At 42.1% G+C, this 19,643-nt stretch overlaps 1 protein-coding gene across 1 annotated transcript in view; it reads right to left on the reverse strand.

Moving 5' to 3' along the window:
- IBTK (inhibitor of Bruton tyrosine kinase) overlaps positions 1-19,643 on the reverse strand; it is a 732,550-nt gene that overhangs the window by 500,459 nt on the left and 212,448 nt on the right. The window contains exon 10 of the mRNA XM_086926550.1: positions 17,680-17,860. Within this exon, the coding sequence (XP_086782676.1) occupies positions 17,680-17,860 (181 nt within the window). The remainder of the gene's footprint in view (positions 1-17,679; positions 17,861-19,643) is intronic.

A 19,643-nucleotide genomic window follows, 5' to 3' on the forward strand; every position in this document is an offset into this window, starting at 1 on the left:
ACGGCACATAGCAGTGTAAGATGTTACCCAAAACGCTGACATCAGAAGAGTAAGAAGAAGAAAACTGTGGTTTCTGGTCATGTTATCCCTCAAAGGCATTGTGCTGCAAAGGGCCAGGGGAAGCAATGTACAAGTGGTGATGGAGTCAGGAAGGCAAATTATGCTTGCAAGGCAGAAGCATCATAAAGCTTCTGAACCTCCTGAGATGCTTACGAGGCATACTCATTGCAGATTCCGCGCCCCAGGACTGGACAATTAGTCTTTACGTGAGGTAAGGAAGCATTTTCATCAATAGGATGCAATCAATGGCTGCATCCAGTACATTCATCTGAACATATCCAGGAAGGTCCTGTTGTAAGGTTTAACAGGGCCAGAACACAAGTCTCCATTTTATTTACACGTTTAACCTGGTTATCTTTTCCTAAATGATGACTTTTACATGCCTTGCACTTAACAATAACATACATAAAAATGATTCTGCTTGCAGCACATTTCTTAGTAAGTATGGTATCATGCATTTCATACACTCGTTCCAAGGTTAAGGAACACTGAATGTGATGCCCTTGTATTTGGTTGTCCGGTTGGAGACAGCTCTGAATCTTAAGACAAACAATCACATCAGTGCTGGACCTCAGACACAGTGCGATTGGAACAGTGATTTTATTATATAAACCACCTTGGAGTCAAATTCGGTAGAGGAACATGTCTGCTGAATATCCTGGATTAGTTGCCTGTGTCTGAGATGCAGCCCTGCTGACTCAAATCTCCATCATGCTTTACACCAGATCGGCCTTCTGATACATTATACACAGGTATAGGGGTTGTGTTGTCCCAATAGATCTAGGTGAGGGTACTCCCATTATTCTCTAGATAGTGTAGGTAATATTAGGTAGAAGCATAAATATAATCCTAATCACATTGTAATGTTATAATGTTTGACCTGTTCATCTTTTTCATCATTCTTCTAATGCTGGTTGCAATGCTTTGTTTCATCCTACTAATAATTGCAGCTCACGCTTTCTACACAAGAATACAATTGTTTCAATAAATGTTTGAAAAGCCAATTTGTATCGTTCTTGGGTCTCCCTTGGGTGTACCGGAGTAACAACGAAAGGGTAGAACTGTTTCTACAATTTCCTTGGGGAATTAGACTGGTTATGTTCTGAGGTTGCACATAACATCTGGTGCCCTGCAAGGTTAGGGGATCAGATGGCGCATTGTGAGCTAGCTAGGAATTAGGCCAACATAATCTGATGTTGTGTGTGGACTCACATCCCCATATTCTGACGGTCATGTTGTCTGGATACACAGTCCTACTTGATTTGTAGGAACCACATGACATGGCCCCACCAACATTCTAGGTGAGTTACTTATTTAATGGGTCTACTGAGTAGGTTTTATGTGTGCCCAAGACCCCTATTCACCTAATACAGTGACACATCTGTAGGTTGATCAAGCTTGAACCTTTAAAAGGATCACCCCACTATAGTTTTTCTTTTCTTTGAATTCAATTAATTAAATATGGTTTAAGTAGCAGTTATTCCTATTAGTTGTAAACAAGCTGTAACAGCAATGTTACACCAACAAGGGCTCCCTCTTACAGGGCAAGATGGTAACTTTGTGGTTGAGGCCCACCCTAGTGTACAAAACAGAGGTATTCTATCCATGGGCCCCTTTTCCTGCAATCAATGTCAACACAAATACTGCAGCAGCAATACCAGGCAATACAGAGCGCATATGAAGATTTAGAAATACCATTAACATTTTAGGAACATACAAAGTGGTTCCAAGGTGCCCTACCACGTGAACTAAATGCAATACACAATGCTGCCACTTAGACCAGCGTTCCTAATGTGAAAGCCTTACATTCTAGGTGATTACAGTGGGCAATCCCTTTAACAGCTACTGGTGTTAACTATGTGTTTGATCCCACTTTACAAACATAAGGATTTCTCGAATTTGAACAAGAATATGCTGTATCAAGTGACATTTTGCCTCTTAACCAGTATGACTATATTGTATATAAGGATTGTTCAGCGATGCCAGCTGTTGGAACTAAACAGCTATTCTCAGAAGCCTGTGCCGCAGGGCTCAGGGTCATGAGGAATGGAGAATTCCATACTCAGTAATCCTTTAAACAGTCTCTAGGGGATTGTACTGCCCATCTGGCTGAACTCAAAGCTCTAATTCTGGCAGGAAAATACTGATCCTGAATTCCCCATGCTCATGGTGTACAATTTGTATTACTGTGTCCAGTCTTTTAATCAGCACTTACATTATTGGCACTTGAATGGATTCAGAGATTTACAAGGAAACTATCAATCAAATTGTTATATGGAAAGGTGGGACATCTCAAAGAATGTTTACCACAGGCCCATGTAATTCATACAATGAGTCACCAACATCTTAGAATACACTTTAAAGGATATTCACTGGATGATGAAGCTTCAAAGGTAGCAATTCAGACTGTTGTAGTAGCTATTATTACTTGTTCACACATGAGAGTGTATGGTGACATAAAGGTAGCTGTCAATGCTTCATGAACTGGCACACAATTACCCAAAACATTTCCAGAAAAATGCTCCTACCTATTGAATGCCCAAAGCATACCTTTTTCTGGCATTCCAGGAGTGGAGGATCGAGTGATACTAAATCAAGACCACAAGCTAGAAGTATTCTCATGAGGGGTTAGCTTCTGCCAATGCTGGTGTGGCACATACGGTTTCCTTACTACAGAAACTCTAATGGTGGCATGGTCTCTACAAACAGAGAAAACAATATGTCCTTAGCTGTAATACTGGTCAGCAAATTAAAAGTTCCAATATGGCTCGCCCACTGCAGACATCTCTCTGGCAGTCACCACTGGCATGTGTCTATCTCGACCACTGTGGACGTCTAAATTTGGCTGGTTCATTTACATTTATTTTAGAGGCAGTGGATTAATTTTATAGTTTTCCATGGGTGGGGGACCACAGTGATCGGCTGATGCTCAAACTTTTTTTAAAGATTTACAAGCCTTTATAAGGACATGAGTAGTAGCTGCATTCCAATTGGACCAGGGACCAGCTCTTGCTTCTAGGGCTTACTGGGATACCATGGGAACCCTGGGTGTGACTGTGCATTATTCCTTGACTGTGCATTATTCCTTCCTCTATCATTCGGAGTGAAATTCAAAAGTGAAACAGTCTTTAAGAGCTATATTATTAGGTTCAGGTAGTAGTTGGGTCAATCACTTGTATGGAGTCCAGAGATCTTTAAATAATCTGCCTAGAAAATCCTTGGGTGGCCGTACCTCCTACAAGATCCAGTCCAGCGACCAGATGTACGTTCCAAAACTTGATAATCCTGGCTCAGTTGTGGCAGATACGTCTTTTAATATCCATAAACTTTTTGCTGTCTTAAAGGAACTACAAGACTTCCGAGCTGAGAGCTCAAATGAAACTACTAAACGTTCTGTCAAGGAAGAAGTGAAGGAGCAATCAGCAACTCCGGTCAGGATTTCTAAAACTGGGGATTTAGCATGAGAGAAGATTACCAAAAAGAAGGAATTTGGCCCATCACACAGAGCGCTGGTGCCAGTCCACAACTGGAATTTTGCCGCTGGTTGTAGAAACAAACTATTAGTGTCCATTGACCTTGTCAAACCACATAATGTTGCCAGTCCTACACAGTAGGCGAGAGGGCTCCTGGGGAGTTACCCGTCTTCTCTAACTACCATATAGGAATACCTCTGCAAGTGTTAAATAATATAGAAATTCCTACTTCCAGGAGAGGGATGTTAAATGCTGAAGTTCTACTACTTCTTGTTACTACTGCTAACACCATAAACCCACCATATGTGAATTCACAGTCTTAGACTGTCATTCCTAACAACAAAGTTGTTTATTATCAACCACCTTTGGAAATACAAACTAGTTCTACTTTACCCCATGAGGTCACTGTTTTTGCGCAAACAGACTTTGGCTACTTTACCAGCACTGATGACTTTTCTCAGGATTTGTCAGACACTTCATTGCATGGGATACGTGCATTCCTTTTCTGGCTGAAACAGACCTATTTGATTCCACCATGGTCCTATGTATGGATTACCAAAGAGTAATACCTCGGTGCACTCAGATTTTCACACTTTTGTTGTCCACTTTTTAAATTAATTTATTCAATGTGTGTCCCAGTCATTAGCACATGTATGGAAGTGCTAAAGGAATCAACGTCGCAAAAGTGCCAGGTTTGGATGAACCGCTGCTCAACTTTAAAACAGATACGTTTTTCCTCCCAATGTTCAGGTAATTTCAAATAATCTTTCCACTGAATCATGAATCATATACCATTGTCATTGCTTGGCCCTAATGATGGGGATGCACATTGAATAAATTCATTTAAAAAGTGGACAAAAAATGTGTGAAAATCTGAGTGTACCGAGGTATTACTCTTTGTTAATACTGCAGGTCTAACGACATTGCGGTGCACCGTCTAGAATGTCTTTTGAGGAAATAGCGGAAATCAATGACAAATGGACCTTTCTTCTGCCTTTGACTTGGTCAATAGGACCAAGTTATGGGCCATTTTAGCTGGGATAGGGTTTGATCCTCCTCTTATAGACTTCTTGGCGGCCCTTCATGAAGACTTATCAGCATCCATCAGAATAACTCAGGAAGGCAACACCACCAGACCCTTTAAATCCAGAAGAGGAGTGAGGCAAGGCTGCATTTTAGCCCCTCTCTTGTTCACCCTATACATCAACTCTTTGGATAAAGCACTGGAGGGGTCCACACTTGACATCCCGTATGTGGGGGGATCCGCAGTGCCTGTTCTGCTTTACGCAGATGATGCGGTCCTCCTTGCCCGCACGGGAGTGGGGCTACAAAAACTTCTGGATGCCTTTGGTGATTTTATGGCGAAGCTCGACCTCCTGATTAATAACAAAAAATCTCATGTTATGGTGGCCGGGAGGCGGCAAAGGCCGAAAACATTAAAAAGTTTTAGTTGTTGTGGTGAGGGGGTTTCAAGGGTACAGGTCTTTACTTATCTGGGTGTGATCTTTGAGGAGAAGGGCTCATGGAAACCGCAGGTGTGTGCCAAGTCACTTGCTGTAACCCGTTCAACCTCAGCCCTGCTAAGATTTGCAAAGCGACTAGGCTCACGTCCAATGGAGGCACTATTGAAAGTGTACAAAACAAAATGCCTTTCCATAGCTACCTATGGCGCAGCGCTGTGGGGTTACCACTCAACCGGTGATTTGCAGATTGTGGAAAATCAGTTTCTTAGAACGCTACTAAGTGTTCCACAATCCACCCCAGTTTTTTCCTTACACACAGAGTTAGGCTTGGGCTACATTACTGATCAGTTTCTCTTGGAACCATTTGTGTGTTGGGCCAAAACCTGGCTGAATAATGAAATTAGGATTAACCACATTATTCTTAGGGATTGCATGGCGCTGGATAGTGTTCTAAAGATCCCGTGGCTGGCTTATGTCAAGGGCGCCTTGGAAAGTCTTGGTAGGCCCAATCTTTTTAGCCACCCTAATACAATTTGCAAGGGGGACGTGAAATGGATTAAGGATAATTTCCTGAGGAGGGCAGCGTTAAAGCGGGAGAGTGAGGAGCTGACTAAACCCAGAGCCAGAGCAAACTTCCTCCTCTTGACTACACCCTCGATTGAACCCTATCTAACAATTGTAAGCCGTCCATACCATCGACACCTTCTTGTTAGATTTAGGTTCAACATCATACAGTATTCACTGGGAGTCTTCCCTGTATGGGGGGTGCCAGATGAGTCAATTCCTTGTAGCTGCGATAACTTCTCAGAGCAGTCCCTTATACATTTTGTAATGTTTTGTGAGCACTTTAAGAAGAGTAGAAAATTATACTTGGTCCCTATCTTAAGGGAAGCAGGCTTTATGCAGGTGCGCCCAGCGTTACTTCATTTACAGTTACTAGGGAGTACCAAGATAATCTTCGGGGTTGCTAGCTTTCTGGTCGCAGCTATGCGCACAAAAACCAGGAAGCTATCCCCGAAGGACTTGGAAGGGCGCCCTCATTACACTGCAGACTTAGCTAATATTTTTTTAAATTAACTATTCTTCCTATGACTTCACTGCGAATGTATTGCTTTTGTATTAACATCTAAACTATTGACCGGACCTACATATCACTTTGATTGATTTTTTAACTGTTTTAACCATATGAAATATACGATATGTAAAATAATTTTTTTAACAATTGTTTTTTATAAATTGCACTGTATTGTTGCTTTTATGATTTTAACTAATCGAATAAAGCTGGCTTTTGAAAAAAAAAATGACAAATGGTCTAATATTCATAAATTATTGGAAAGATTATTTAAAAATACCAGAACATTGGGAGAAAAAACTCGTCTGTATTAAAGTTAAGTGCGCCCGTCAGCGGTTCATCCAAACCTGGCACTTTTGCTACGTTGATTCCTTTAGAGCTTCCAGATATGCGCCAATGACGGGGAAGCACACTGAATAAATGAATTTAAAAAGTGGACAAAAAAAAGTGTGAAAATCTGAGAGCACTGAAGTATTACTCTTTGTTAATACTGCAGGTTTGACGACACTGAGGTGCACCATCTAGAATGTCTTTTGAAGAAATAGCTAAAAGCAATTAATAATGGTCTATGATTCATAATTCAATAGAAAGATTATTTGAAATGACCTGAACATTGGTAGAAAAAAATTGTATGCTTTAAAGTTAAGTGCGCCCATCAGCCGGGCAGTGGTTCATCCAAACCTGGCACTTTTCCTATGCAGCGGTTTATCCAAACCTGGCACTTTTCCGATGTATGGAAGCCATCTCAATGTTTTTCCTATTCTTTTGGATTGATTTGTCAAAGATTTTTTATTGTTGTTCCTAAATGGACATTATCTTCCAGAATGTTCTGGTGTTGACCTGGTAGCTGATCCATTGAAGCCTCATTCTTCTTCCCATAAATTGCGAAGAGATCTGTCCCTTGTGAACATTTCTGCATTTCCCATCCCGGGTGGAATTATTTGGGACAAGGTTCCATTTTATATTATTGGTCCAACAGAAACATCGCAAATTCCTTGTGTATTTGAAGAGTGAAAACAAGCATGCCTATACAGGGTCTCGAACATCTTGGCAGCAAAGTCCTGAAACAACCTGCCCCTCCACATATGGACCTCCATGTCACTTCTGGAATTCCGGAAGAAGATGAAACCCTGGCTCTTCGACTAGTCCTCCATCGTCCTCAGCCATACTCAGATACCACCCACCAAGCGCCTGGTTATTCTCACAGGTGATAAGCCACACTCTACAAATCCACTAACCTAACATCCTTGGCTACCAATTCCATGATGTCAAGAGAGGATCTAATAGGTTGCTTACCCACAAAAGGGCACTGGGACCTGGTATATAGTGAACTTTATAACAATATCCATTTAATACTACAATCCACCAACTGATCCATCACAAAGGCATCCTGTACTACTTCAAAGTGTCTACTCGTGGTTAGAAAAAAAGGAGTTTGTGAAATTTCTTCTTGTTGCACAATATTTTAATATTTACCGGTCAGTATGCAGTGTTACACAGCATGTATTAATCGGAGTGGACATTCCATACTGACTCAGTTGAAGTTTGAGCTGTACTGGCAATGACAGGGGTGTATAAACACTAAATTACTTACCACCAAACTGAGTGTTTCATCTTCACACTGGTGATGAGTGGGCAACTGTCTTCTGAGACTTAAACACATCAATTAAAAAACTTTAAAGAGCATTCCAACTTCTTCCAAAACAAAACCTTCAATCTCCAGAGTAAGTATATCGGAAACCCTGTAAGCACCTAATTTTCCCCGATGGCCTCTTAATTTCACTACTTTAGACCGATAAACCTAGAGCATTTTGTTTAAACAAGCGAGCACAGGTAACTGTAGATAGCTGAAAACTGACCTCCCCTCATCATGCGCATATGGAAATTAGACTGCATGGTACAGAGAGGTGAAATTGCCTCTGTGGCAAATCCTTTTATCCGAGTGATGTTTGATATTTAGTTTGGCAATATTATACCAACGCATCCCTTCATTTCTTCAAGAAGAAATGTGTCACAGATAATCTGTTCAGTGCAATTTGCACAGACACATGCGTCTCGCAACCACATGATCACATGTGCTGCTAGACAGCTAACTCTTATCGTCATCTATGAGGAATACCAGCCACTGAGTTTGTTAACTACTGCCAACTTTACACCGGATTTAACTTTTCTGAAGCCATTTATTAATAACAGACTTTTCCTCACTGCCTAACAATTTCTTTTAACAACGAATAAATATTAGCCAAAAGATAATAAATATAATTATTAACAAATGCAAACAAGGCTGGAGAGGCAAGTGCAGCAAAAACAAGTTTTGCTAATTTTATCAATATGCAAGATGTAATAGCACCACCACTTTTTATTATCATCACCAGGAGAACCAACCATCAAGTGGTCTAAATAGAAAATATACATATGGGCTTTACACAGATCAGAAAACCTGTTTACTAATGCACTGTCTAGAGAGAGAGGCGGGTCGTTATGGAAAATCTTCCGGATTTAGAAGACACTGGTGAAAAAGAACTAAATGAGTTTGAAATCTATATAAAAAAATTGGATTTACGTCATTTACCCAAGGTCATGACAATGATACAGAGATATCACTTTGGAGTATAACAATAAAGATACAGAGAAAGCGTAGACGAATATGGAACTAATTTAGGAAGGTTGATAGCTTAATGAAGTCTAGTCCTACTATGGTTGAGCGCATCAGAGATCAATTCATGATAAGTGTTGCTTATACAAAGTCAGACAGGAAATTTAGTTAAAGGATGATCCTGCTCCCAATGAATTGACCATCAGTGCTAAACACATCAATGTGTGAAATAACTCCAGAAAAGGAATAAACTCCTTGTCAACAAAATCAACACCAAGTAAGAAGACAAGGGTAATTTTCCATCTTTAACCCCTTCCGTGCTCCCGTCGGCCGTTGGGAGCACTCCCTCCCCAGTGCTGCCGTCGGCCAACAGCCAACGAAGCCCTGCCCACCTTTTAGAACGCCCGCACCGCGGCGGAAAAACCGCCGCGGTTAAGGCGTTAAGTTTGAAATTCAATGATACGTATTATCAGTTTGATGGTTCATAAGCCTCCTGCAATGGGAGCAGTCTACAAATTGTATAACACACAAGGTCATCTACACAAAGTATGTGGTCCTGTAAAATCAAAAACAGAGTCAGTTAGGCAATTACCCAGACTTTCAATACATTAAAGGATTGTATCTTGACTATTTCATACAATGGAGACAAAAGAAGTCATCCTAAGGATATCAAATGAGGTCTTTGACATAGAAGTCTAAGGGAAAGTAAAATTAGTGTCCCCGATGTGATGCCTGGGGGATCCTGGGATAAACTGATTGAACTAAGGGGATATTTAAAGGCTGAGAACAAAGCCAAAGGGAAAGTACATGATCCAGTGAAGAGAGACATTCCTCCTCATCAGGTTGGTCTAGGTATTTTATTGAATCATAATGCCAATGTCCTTGTCAGGATAAGAGATGACTACATCAAGGAAGCACAGGACTTGATGGTGAAATGAAAAAATGTATTGTGATTAAATCCCTTGTGGGAGTAGAGTTTGTCACTGAGTTCCCTGACATATTTTCTGAAAAACTAAGGTCTCGCGAGGGATATGTTATTCCACTAGCATTAATAGAAATATCTAAACTGGTGGTTAGGAAAGGGAAAACTGTACCTTTTGCAATGAGAAAAGTGGTGAATGGTGAATTGAAGAGGTTCTGTCATGACAAAATAATCAAACATGTCGAGGGTGGCGAGTGGTGGCGCAGGTCGAGGTAATTCACAAACAGTGAAGCGAGATTCGATTATGTGCCGATTTGAGAGTGCTCAACAAGGGTGTTTTACATCATCCCTCACTTCCAAACATTTTGGAGATAATCACGATGGTGCATGGAGCGAACACATTAACAAATTAGATCTTTCAACGATATATCACCAAGTCAGATTACAGCTGGATTCAAGAGATCTCACCACGTTTATTACACCTTTTGGCACCTACAGGTTTATAAGCATGCCATTTGGCTTAGACTCAGCCGCAGATGTATTTCCGTGAACATTTGGGAAAATGGAAGGAGTAAAATAGTTCTAAGATTACATTTTGGTTTTTGGAGAAACCAGAAATGCACAATAACATTCCTGAGAAGTGTCAGCTATATGGGTTGGCACTCAAGCTAAGCAAATGCAAGTTAAGAAATTGACTATCTAGGACACTGCGTATCAATTAGGAGAAATCAATCCAAAGAAAGATTCAGCATCACATATTGTGCTTTTAAAAAGCCCATCTAAAAAAGAAGTAATGTTCTTTTTAGGTTAGAATTCCAAATGTATAACCAATTTGAGGAATGTGAGAACACATTTTCAGAAGTGAAAAAAGAACTGAGAAAGGCAGAGGAATTACATTTTGATCTGAAAAATTAATGCTATGTCCTGACCTGCTTGTGCAGGTGATTTGGGTGCCGTTTGGATGAAGGGTGATGGTGACAATGACAAAACCATAACGTATATCTCAAGGGCTTTGCGTACAGCAGACGAAAAACTACTCAGCAACTGAAAAGGGGGGCTTTGAATATATATTCCACAGTCAAAAAGTTGAGAAACTTTCAGTGGGGGAGAGACCATTTACAGTCTGTACTGAACATAACCCCCTGATATAATTGCTAACCAAGAAATGCCTTGATGGTGTGTCTACAGGCATTTCATGGACTGTAGGACTACAAGACTACGTTATAAAGTTCAATATACACCATGTTCCAAGAACACTTGCCTGACTGTCTAGTAAGACTAGGTTCTGATGAATTAGAGGGAGAAGAATATGATCAAGAAAGTGAAATTAAGATTTGCAGTGTCAATGAAGAGGTGTTTGCCGGTCAGGAATAGTTGGAGGCTGTTCAGAATGATCAAATGTTGAAAACAGAGGGAGGAGCCATATGTGGTCATTGGATATGGGACAGGAAATTAACAGAATGGGAAGTTTTCTTTTAAATTAGACATAAGTTGTCTATGGATAATGAGACTGTATTGATTGAACTACACTACTTGTGCCTGAGTCGCTCAGAGCCAGGATTATCATGTTGGGTAATGAGGGTCATTAAGAGATTATGTTATAATGTTATAAGAAGCTTGTTAAGCGCTCGAATGCAGAGGCGTCTTGGGGCAGATGTGTGTAAGCAGGGCAGGGTGCTGAGCTGGTTACTACTCGGAATTAAAGAGCCGGCATTTCAGGCTTTTCCTGAAAGTTAGAAGATTCGGTTGCAGTCTCAAAGCCACCGGCAGTTTATTCCACAGTTGTGCCGCACAGCAGGACAGAGACCTGCCACCCCATCTAGCCCGTCGAAACCTTTGGGTACATATCAGGCCAAGATTGGCTGACCATTGGTTTTGTAAGGGGGTATAGAGCCTGAACCTATCCTGACAGTCCTCTGAACCCCCTCCGTATTGTGTCTTGTGCACCAGGCAGAGCGCCTTAAATTAGATTCTCTGCTGGACAGGGAGCCAGTGTAGTGCCCTTCTACCCTGGTTTGTGGGGTGGCCCTTTGGAAGCTTTAGGATCAATCGTACTGCAGCATTCTGCAGTGATTGAAGTTTGCTGACCTGATGCTTATCGATGCCCAAAAACATTGCATTGCAATAGTCCAATTTGGACAGAAAAAGGGCAGCCATTACCATCTTCTGCAGTTGAAGTGGAATAAACGGGAAGATTTTACGCAGGGTCTTCAAGAGGAAAAAACTAGCAGATGTTAAACTGTTCACCTGAGCCGACATGTTAAGTTTGTCGTCACAAATGACCCAGAGGTTCCTCACCTTCTTGACGGGTAGAGGACATTCCCCCAGCCTCCAAGAGTTGTACCAAATTGGTGGTACGTTCCCAAATTCGATCACTTCTGTCTTTTCAGTATTGATTTTCAAAAAGCTCAGACTCATCCAATCTACGACATCCTTCAGACAGGCGTGAAAGCTTGCCTCTGTTAACTACGGCATGTCTGACACAAAAGTGAAGCCATGTTTCCTCACAAGCATAGCCAGCTACTTCACATAAACATTAAACAGTGTCGGGGACAGAGCTGAACCTTGCGGCACACCACAGGGCAGATTAAAACTGTCCGATTGTAAGCCGTCCCAGTTCAGACTTTGTTTCCTGTTCTTTAGAAACGAGGAGAGGAGGGTCAGAGCCAGATCACTAATTCCTATCTCCTATAGTCGCCGCACCAACACCGTATGTGGCCGACAGATCTAGGAGAACAAGGATTGCCCTACCTCCACAGTCTACTAATCTCCAAATTCCTTTGGATGCAGCGATCAGGGAGGATTCAGTAGAGTGTCTTGGACGAAAGCCATGCTGGGTGGGGTCCAATAGCCTGTTACTATCCAGGTATTCAGTTAAAGCTTCATTGATCGATTTTTCAAGGACCTTAGCTACGAATGGCAGACCCGAAACTGGCCAATAGTTTTTAAATTCGGTAAGGTCTAGTGTAGCTTTCTTCAGGATTGGCCTGATACTCGCGGTCTTTCAGGCTGTGGGGTAAGTCCCTGATGCTAACACTTGATTAATCAGAGGAGTAAGGATTTCACTGATCCTCTCAGCAGCCAGGTGCATAATGGTCGGGGGGCAGGGATCACAGAATGATCCAGATTTAATAGATTTTAAAATATCTGTTACCAGTAATCAAAAATAAGCCCAGGATATGGGAAGATTATTAGTGGCTTGGGATGAATGTTAAAGTCAAGAGGTCTGTGAGAGAATGTATTGTTTGTAGGTGTACTGATAAAGTTTACAGTCTGAGGAAGCCTCCGCTGAGCAGAGGACAATGCAGAAGAGATGTGGGAAGATTTTGCATTAGATACTGTTGGTCCATTGCATGAGGAGAGATGTTGTAATTATCTGTTGGTTTTGGTGGTCCAATATTCAAGAAGAGCTGTGATAGGTATAGTGAGCAGTGCAGAAACTAAAAAGGTCATTGAATTTCTTAGCACTATATTTTGTCATGGAGGAATTCCTGATTCCATACTTCTAGAAAGTGGTCCTTAACTGGTGTTAAGGGAAATGGAAGAATGTTTAGCTATCAAAGGTAATAGGCATAAAACGTGTTATATTTAATCTTGAATGGAATGGTGAAGTGGAAATATTCAATTGTGCCACTAAAGAATGCATACAACTTGAAAGCTCTGTGGAAGAAATGCGAAAGGTGGACTGGTGACATTTTCAATTTGTATACAGGTTTACTCCACACTCCATATCAATGAAGTTACAATTGTAATTGTTCAGAAGAAGGATAGTGCCACTTTTATCATGGTTGCCCCCCACTTTTGCCTGATGTTGATGCTCTTTGACTAAGTGTGCCCTGGTGTCTTGCTAAACAGGTACCCAGGGCCTATATTCTTTACCTCAAACAGTACTTTTGTACCCCCAAATTGGTGTCTCTCTGGCCACATGTAAGTCCCTTGTAAAAGGTATGATAGGTACCAAGGACCCTGTGACCAAACAAGGCCTCTAAGGGCTGCAGCACAAATTGTGCCACCCTTAGAGGTACTGTACCTTAACACACACACTGCCATTGCAGGCTGCGTGTTTTGGTATAGAGAAAAGTGGAGAGTCGACATGGCACACAACCCTGTGTGCCATGCCTACAACCTACTGCCATGGTATGGGTAAGACATCCCTCTAGATGGGCACAATATACCACTGGTGAGGGTACAGTTGCATGAGCACTGTACCCCTACAGTGTCTAAGTCCATTCTTAGACATTGTTAAGTGCAGTAAAGCCATAAAGAGTAAAGTGTCTGGGAGAAATCCACAGCACCAAAATGGCTTTACTGAATTCTGTGAAGTTTGATATCAAACTTCTCAGCACACTAAACCCACATTGATACCAGATACTTAGGCTCTGACCACACCAAATCAGACACTTCTAGACCTGTAACTGAACTCGGTTAGAAGAACTGCTGTGCTGCATCAAGGACTCACACTCTGCTGGACTGCTGATCTGGAAGACCTGCTTTTCTGTTATGCTGCCCTGCTGCTCTATGTATGTATGTATGTATCGCTTATTTGTACTGCGCGAACTGTCACCCAAAGGGTATCCTGGCGCTTTGACACTTAGAACACCATACGTGATGTTATGCTGCCGTGGAAATTACACTGTCCTAGGAAAGAGATACGTTTTTAAACCTTATTTGAAGGAAGAAAGATCCTCGACAATTCTCAGGGAAAAAGGTAAAGAATTCCACAGTTTAGCCGCAGTAAATCTAAAGGCGCGCCCGCCCATCCGAGTCCACACAATCTTGGGGACTGCCACCAGGCATGCTGATGAAGAGCATAGCGCTCTGGCCGGCATGTACCATGAGAACAGCTTCTGCAGCGGGACAGGCCCCTGCCCATGGAGGGCCCTAAAAACCAAGCATGCTGCTTTAAAATGGATGCGCTGGTGAATTGGCAGCCAATGAAGATCAGAAAGCGCCAGAGAGGAAGAGTCAGAGCGCGGCCGTGAGAGGGCCAGCTTAGCAGCCATGTTTTGTACTCGCTGCAGTTTACCCACCAGAGTAGCTGGCGCCTCCAGAAGTAGTGCGTTGCAGTAATCAAGCCTGTTTAAGATGATACTACGCACTACCTCTGGGCAGGCATGGACCGGGAGCATAGAGAGTATCTTGTGTAATGTGCGAAGCAACATCATGCAGGTGGCCACTGTTTTATTCACAAACACATCCAGCTGTAAATTAGCTCCAAACATCACACCCAGATTCCGAACAGAATCGGCCGCCATAACAGTACCCTGGGAGGGAGACGGCCAAAAATCCGACGGCAGAGGCCGTAGGGTACGATCCAAGGAACACTGCAGTACCTCAGTTTTTGAGCTGTTGAATTGCAGGAAGTTTTGACGAAGCCATTCCTCAGTGGCTGTCATACAGCGGTGGAAGGTCTCCTGGGATACTGCATCCCTACCTTCAAAAGAAAAAATGAGCTGCGTGTCCTCAGCGTAGTTGATGACTGTTATACCAAAGGACTTGATGAACCTGACCAGAGGGCGGAGATACAATTTAAATAAAATAGGACTGATGGCCGAACCTTGTGGCACGCCCTGTCCCACTTTTTTGATGACAGATCTATAGGGCGGCAGGGCTACCACCTGGTGTCTATCACCGAGATAGGCGACCAACCAGTCCCGGGCCAAACCGGCCACCCCGATTTCCTCCAGTCTGTTGACCAAGATGGCGTGGCTGACCGTATCAAACGCGGCCGACATGTCGAGCAGCACTAAAAAGGCTGCCCGGCCGAGGTCGACACGCGAACGTAGGTCATCCAGAACTAACACCAAAGCTGACTCAGTACCGTGGCCCGGCCTGAAGCCGAACTGAGCCACATCCAGACAGATGTTCATCTCCATGAAACTGGACAGATGTTTGGTGACCAGTTTCTCCAAGATCTTAATAGGAAAGGGAAGCAACGAGATGGGCCTAAAGTTTGCCACACAGGTGGGATCCAATGTTGCCTTCTTCAGGAGAGGAGAGACCACGGCCAGTTTCCAACAATCAGGAACTCGACCGGTACTGAGGGACTGGCAGCAGATGGCATGAAGAGAGCGAAAAAGCTCTTCTTGGAACAGTTTCCAGAACTTGTGAGGTAGCGGGTCCAGAGGGGAGCCTGAGGACACCCTGTTGGCCAAGGAACAGAAATCCTCGAACGAGGGAAGAGGAAAGCTGTTCAACTGTACCTGCCTTCCCTCTTCCTCCAATGACCCCGAAATGGATATCAATGCGGGTCGGGCGAAGACTGGGGACAGGGGATGGCCAAGGCATGGAGATTACTCAGAATAGTAGTAATCTTATCCTCGAAGGCTTGTGCCAGAGAATCACATAAGGCTTGGGAAGCCGGAATGTCGTTGATGGCACAGGCAGGGCTAGAGAGGTCCTTGACGATCTTAAACAGGGTCTGGGATTTGTTCGCTGTTCTATGACCATACTGAGGGAGAGCTGGACTCTGCCTTCCAACCAAAGGGATCTCCAAGGGCGTGTTGGTTTGCTTCCTGTTGCTTGAGACTCAGGGCTATCAAAGTTTCTACACCTGCTCCTGTGCCTGATTCACTGCCATTAGACCCTGAAATCTGCACCAGAGAAATCAATGAATCTCCAGTAGCAGAACCAGGTAATTGACCCTGATGAAGGAGTAGGTTCAGCACATCACTCTCAGAACCAACACAATGCCTTGAGAGCCCGAAGCATCGGAACCGCACATCGCCACAGCTGCAGTGTGTAGAGATCAGTGCACCCCCTTGGCTCTGTGGAGGAACTCGGCTCATCGCACTTTGGAGCCAAAGCAACTTGGGATTTGTCTTCGGAACTGGCGCATCGCCATCACTGCATGGAGAAGATTGACGCATCACCTCAGCTGTGTGCTCTACATCAACATATTGCTTGTCTGCATCCCGCATTTCACGGTTGCGACCGGATCAAGGTATTCTGTACACGACAATTTTCAGTGCAAAGTTTAATTTTCTAATTTCCTACTAGAAGTGTTGACTTTAACTAGGCTCTTAAAATGCAAATCAGTGAAAAGAGGCAATCTATAGCTTTCCTGAATACATTTCCAATCTCCATTGTTTAATGTGCTCTTCATGAAATGAATCTGCAAAGCCTTCATAGTCTACAAGGAGCTATTGCTTAACAGGCATGCCATTATTTGCAGATTGTGCACATGCTGCATCATTGAAATAACTATTGCGGTAACCCCTACAGTTTGTTTTATTACACAGAATTACTATTTAAGTTACAAGTTTTGCCTTTTGTAGGCAGAGTGTTTCAGCTGCTGAATTTGCTTTTCAGATGAAGAGATGTAGTGCACATATTTTAGCTTTCCTTGATGACAGCCTGTCACAAGACCTCCTACTTTGCTTACTGAGTTTCTAAAGCCTTTCCTAGTAGAGTGAAACACACATTCAGTGGAAAGGGCATGAGCCTCTGCATGAGTAGGTTAAGTCTACAAGCGCAGTTTCTAGAAGTGCTGTATTGTGGGGCTGGAAAGGGAGGGGCAGTCTGTCTCTTCACCATCAGTCTTATGTTTCAACCTGAAAGTTCATACTCATGGAATTGTAATTTTTATCTCATGCTGCTTTCCTCATGTCTCATGTTCTGGGGAATCACAATACATAGTTGAATGTTCCAATACATTGGACGTAAATAGGGAGTGCTTAGTGATCATGAGTGTTGTCTGTTAGCAGTGATCATGTCCGTGTCACCAATAAGCCAAAGCAGTCTTCATAGATCCAATATTGCTTGCTTGGGCTGAAGTCAAGTTTTCTCTATTTTGTCTGTGTCTCACATTCTGTACATTAATAGAAAAAATAACAGCTTGGTATTTCATGGAAGAATAGTATAAAAGAAGTAGAACTATAAACCTTGAGAGTGATAGGACAAAGAGGAAAACACAAGTCACCATATCACGTTATCTGGCACATAGACTAACAAAATGTCGTTAATTTCTATAAAAATAAGACTGTTTTAAGCAAAACACATTGACATTTTGGAAAGGTCATGTAATATTCTTCAAAACAGTAAATGTATTTTGTTAGCTTGGTATTAGATGTAGATTGCAGAAATAGCCATACCTTGAGGCCAACTTCTTGCACTGATAATCTGTAAGCAGGTAAACGTCTCCTCTTTCACTGACACAAACTGTAGCACCATCACTTGCAGCAACCAGCGAGATAGAGATGTCCTTATGATGAAGGGCAGAGACTTGGCGAGGACTGGTAACACATTTCTCCCCATTTGGATCCAGCAAGTATCCTTTAAATAACAATTATGACATTCTTATCTTACACGCTTTTTTGTGGGATTTATAATAATACCTCCTGTGTCTGTGTAGATGCCAGAAGTGCAGAAAAAGTACACTCTACAGTCATGGTAACTTCAAACACAGCTGTTGTGGATTTTGTCATAGTGAGAGGGAAATATGAAGCTTTTCTAAGGTTGATAAATGATATCAGACTTTCTTTTCTCCAGCATAAACCATGTAGACCACCAAAAAGTGGAAAGAAGAGCCCATAGTAATCACCAACTGTCGCTAACACGAAGAAAAGTTTCAATTCTTTTAAGGACAGTGAGGCGACAATATTCCCTTCCTGTAATACTTTTGCATTATCCCTTCCTGTAATACTTTTACATTTACATTTACTCATCCTAGAGGCATACTATGTTGTCACAATATGTAATGAACTGGTATTGAGATGTGCTTAAGTTTTGAGCAATTTTCTATTTGTTCAATGGCTTAGGATGGGTAAATTACCAACTAATTTTATTTATTTATTAGGAGCCGAACAAAAGCAAGGATTTTTTATCACAAGGGCATTGCATAGCACTTCACACGAAGAAAGAGGAATTGCCTTTCCTTGATGATGTCTATGGAAGAGTTAGAACAAGGCCATTTGTAGATTGGTTTTATGGGTTTTGAAAGACTCATAGGAAATGTAGTCTTTGCGGTTGTTTGTTATTATTGATATGTTGGACTGCTGAGCTAAAAATAAAAGGAGAAATGCATAATCCAAGCTTCCGTGTCCTTAATAGGACTAAAACTTGGTTTCGCATTAGATAGGAAATTTATGATTCTACCATGTTTTAAGGAGAGAGCACGGGCACTGTAGCAAAGGTTAGCAGTTGTAAAGTCTGCAGAATCTTAAAGAGAAAGGTTTAGGGCAAAAACATTAAAGGGAAAACAACGCCAAGGATGCCAGGTCTAACACTGGCCAAATCTCAGGACTAGAACACTACCAAAACAATACCTACGTACCATTAGAGTGCTACAAATGTAACTTTTCGGCCTATTCTAGGTGACCAAAAGTTGTAAGAACGAGCAGAGCATTCTGGTATTATTTTTTTTATTTTATATTGAATTGTCAAACACTTTCTTCGTGCCTTTTTTAAAACATAGACTGACAGAGGCACCATACTATGGACTGCAATACATTTACGCAGGTGTGACAAATAAGTGTCGGTGCTGAGCACCAGCAAACACCGGCACAAATTGACCATTGATGGCAGAGTGATCACAAATTTGTCACTTCTGGAGGATACCTCACAGCTCAAACGGAGCGCCCAACACTGTTTAACATTTAAATGGAACAGATGAGAATTCTGATGGACGAACCAAACTTCAGTTCAAATATACACTACAATCTCCAACTTGGTCAACATTTTCACATTAAAATCCTATCTACTAAAACTTCAATTGTGGATACCTGCCAACTTTCTAAATACTATATCTAAAAAAAAAAAAAAAAAAGAACTCAGTCTTGTCACACAAATCCCTCTCTGAAAGCTCTACTCAGCTGCTCGACTTGCTTCTGGTTCTAAGACTTTAGATTGTGTACCTCTGCTGCTAAAAGACTTCCCACAATTGGCCAACTAAAGTTTAAGCTTACCTGTGTAACCTACAAAGCTCTCACAATTCAACAACTTCCTGCCCTCTGCAACTCCTTACTAGCAACTCCAGTGATCCCAGGAGCAAACCTGTACTAATCCTGGAAATACAACGTTTAATTCCCCCACTGCTGCTTTGAAATCCTTCTCTAGA

This window comes from Lissotriton vulgaris, chromosome 6, assembly GCF_964263255.1.
Source record: "Lissotriton vulgaris chromosome 6, aLisVul1.2, whole genome shotgun sequence".
Classification (NCBI taxonomy): domain Eukaryota; kingdom Metazoa; phylum Chordata; class Amphibia; order Caudata; family Salamandridae; genus Lissotriton; species Lissotriton vulgaris.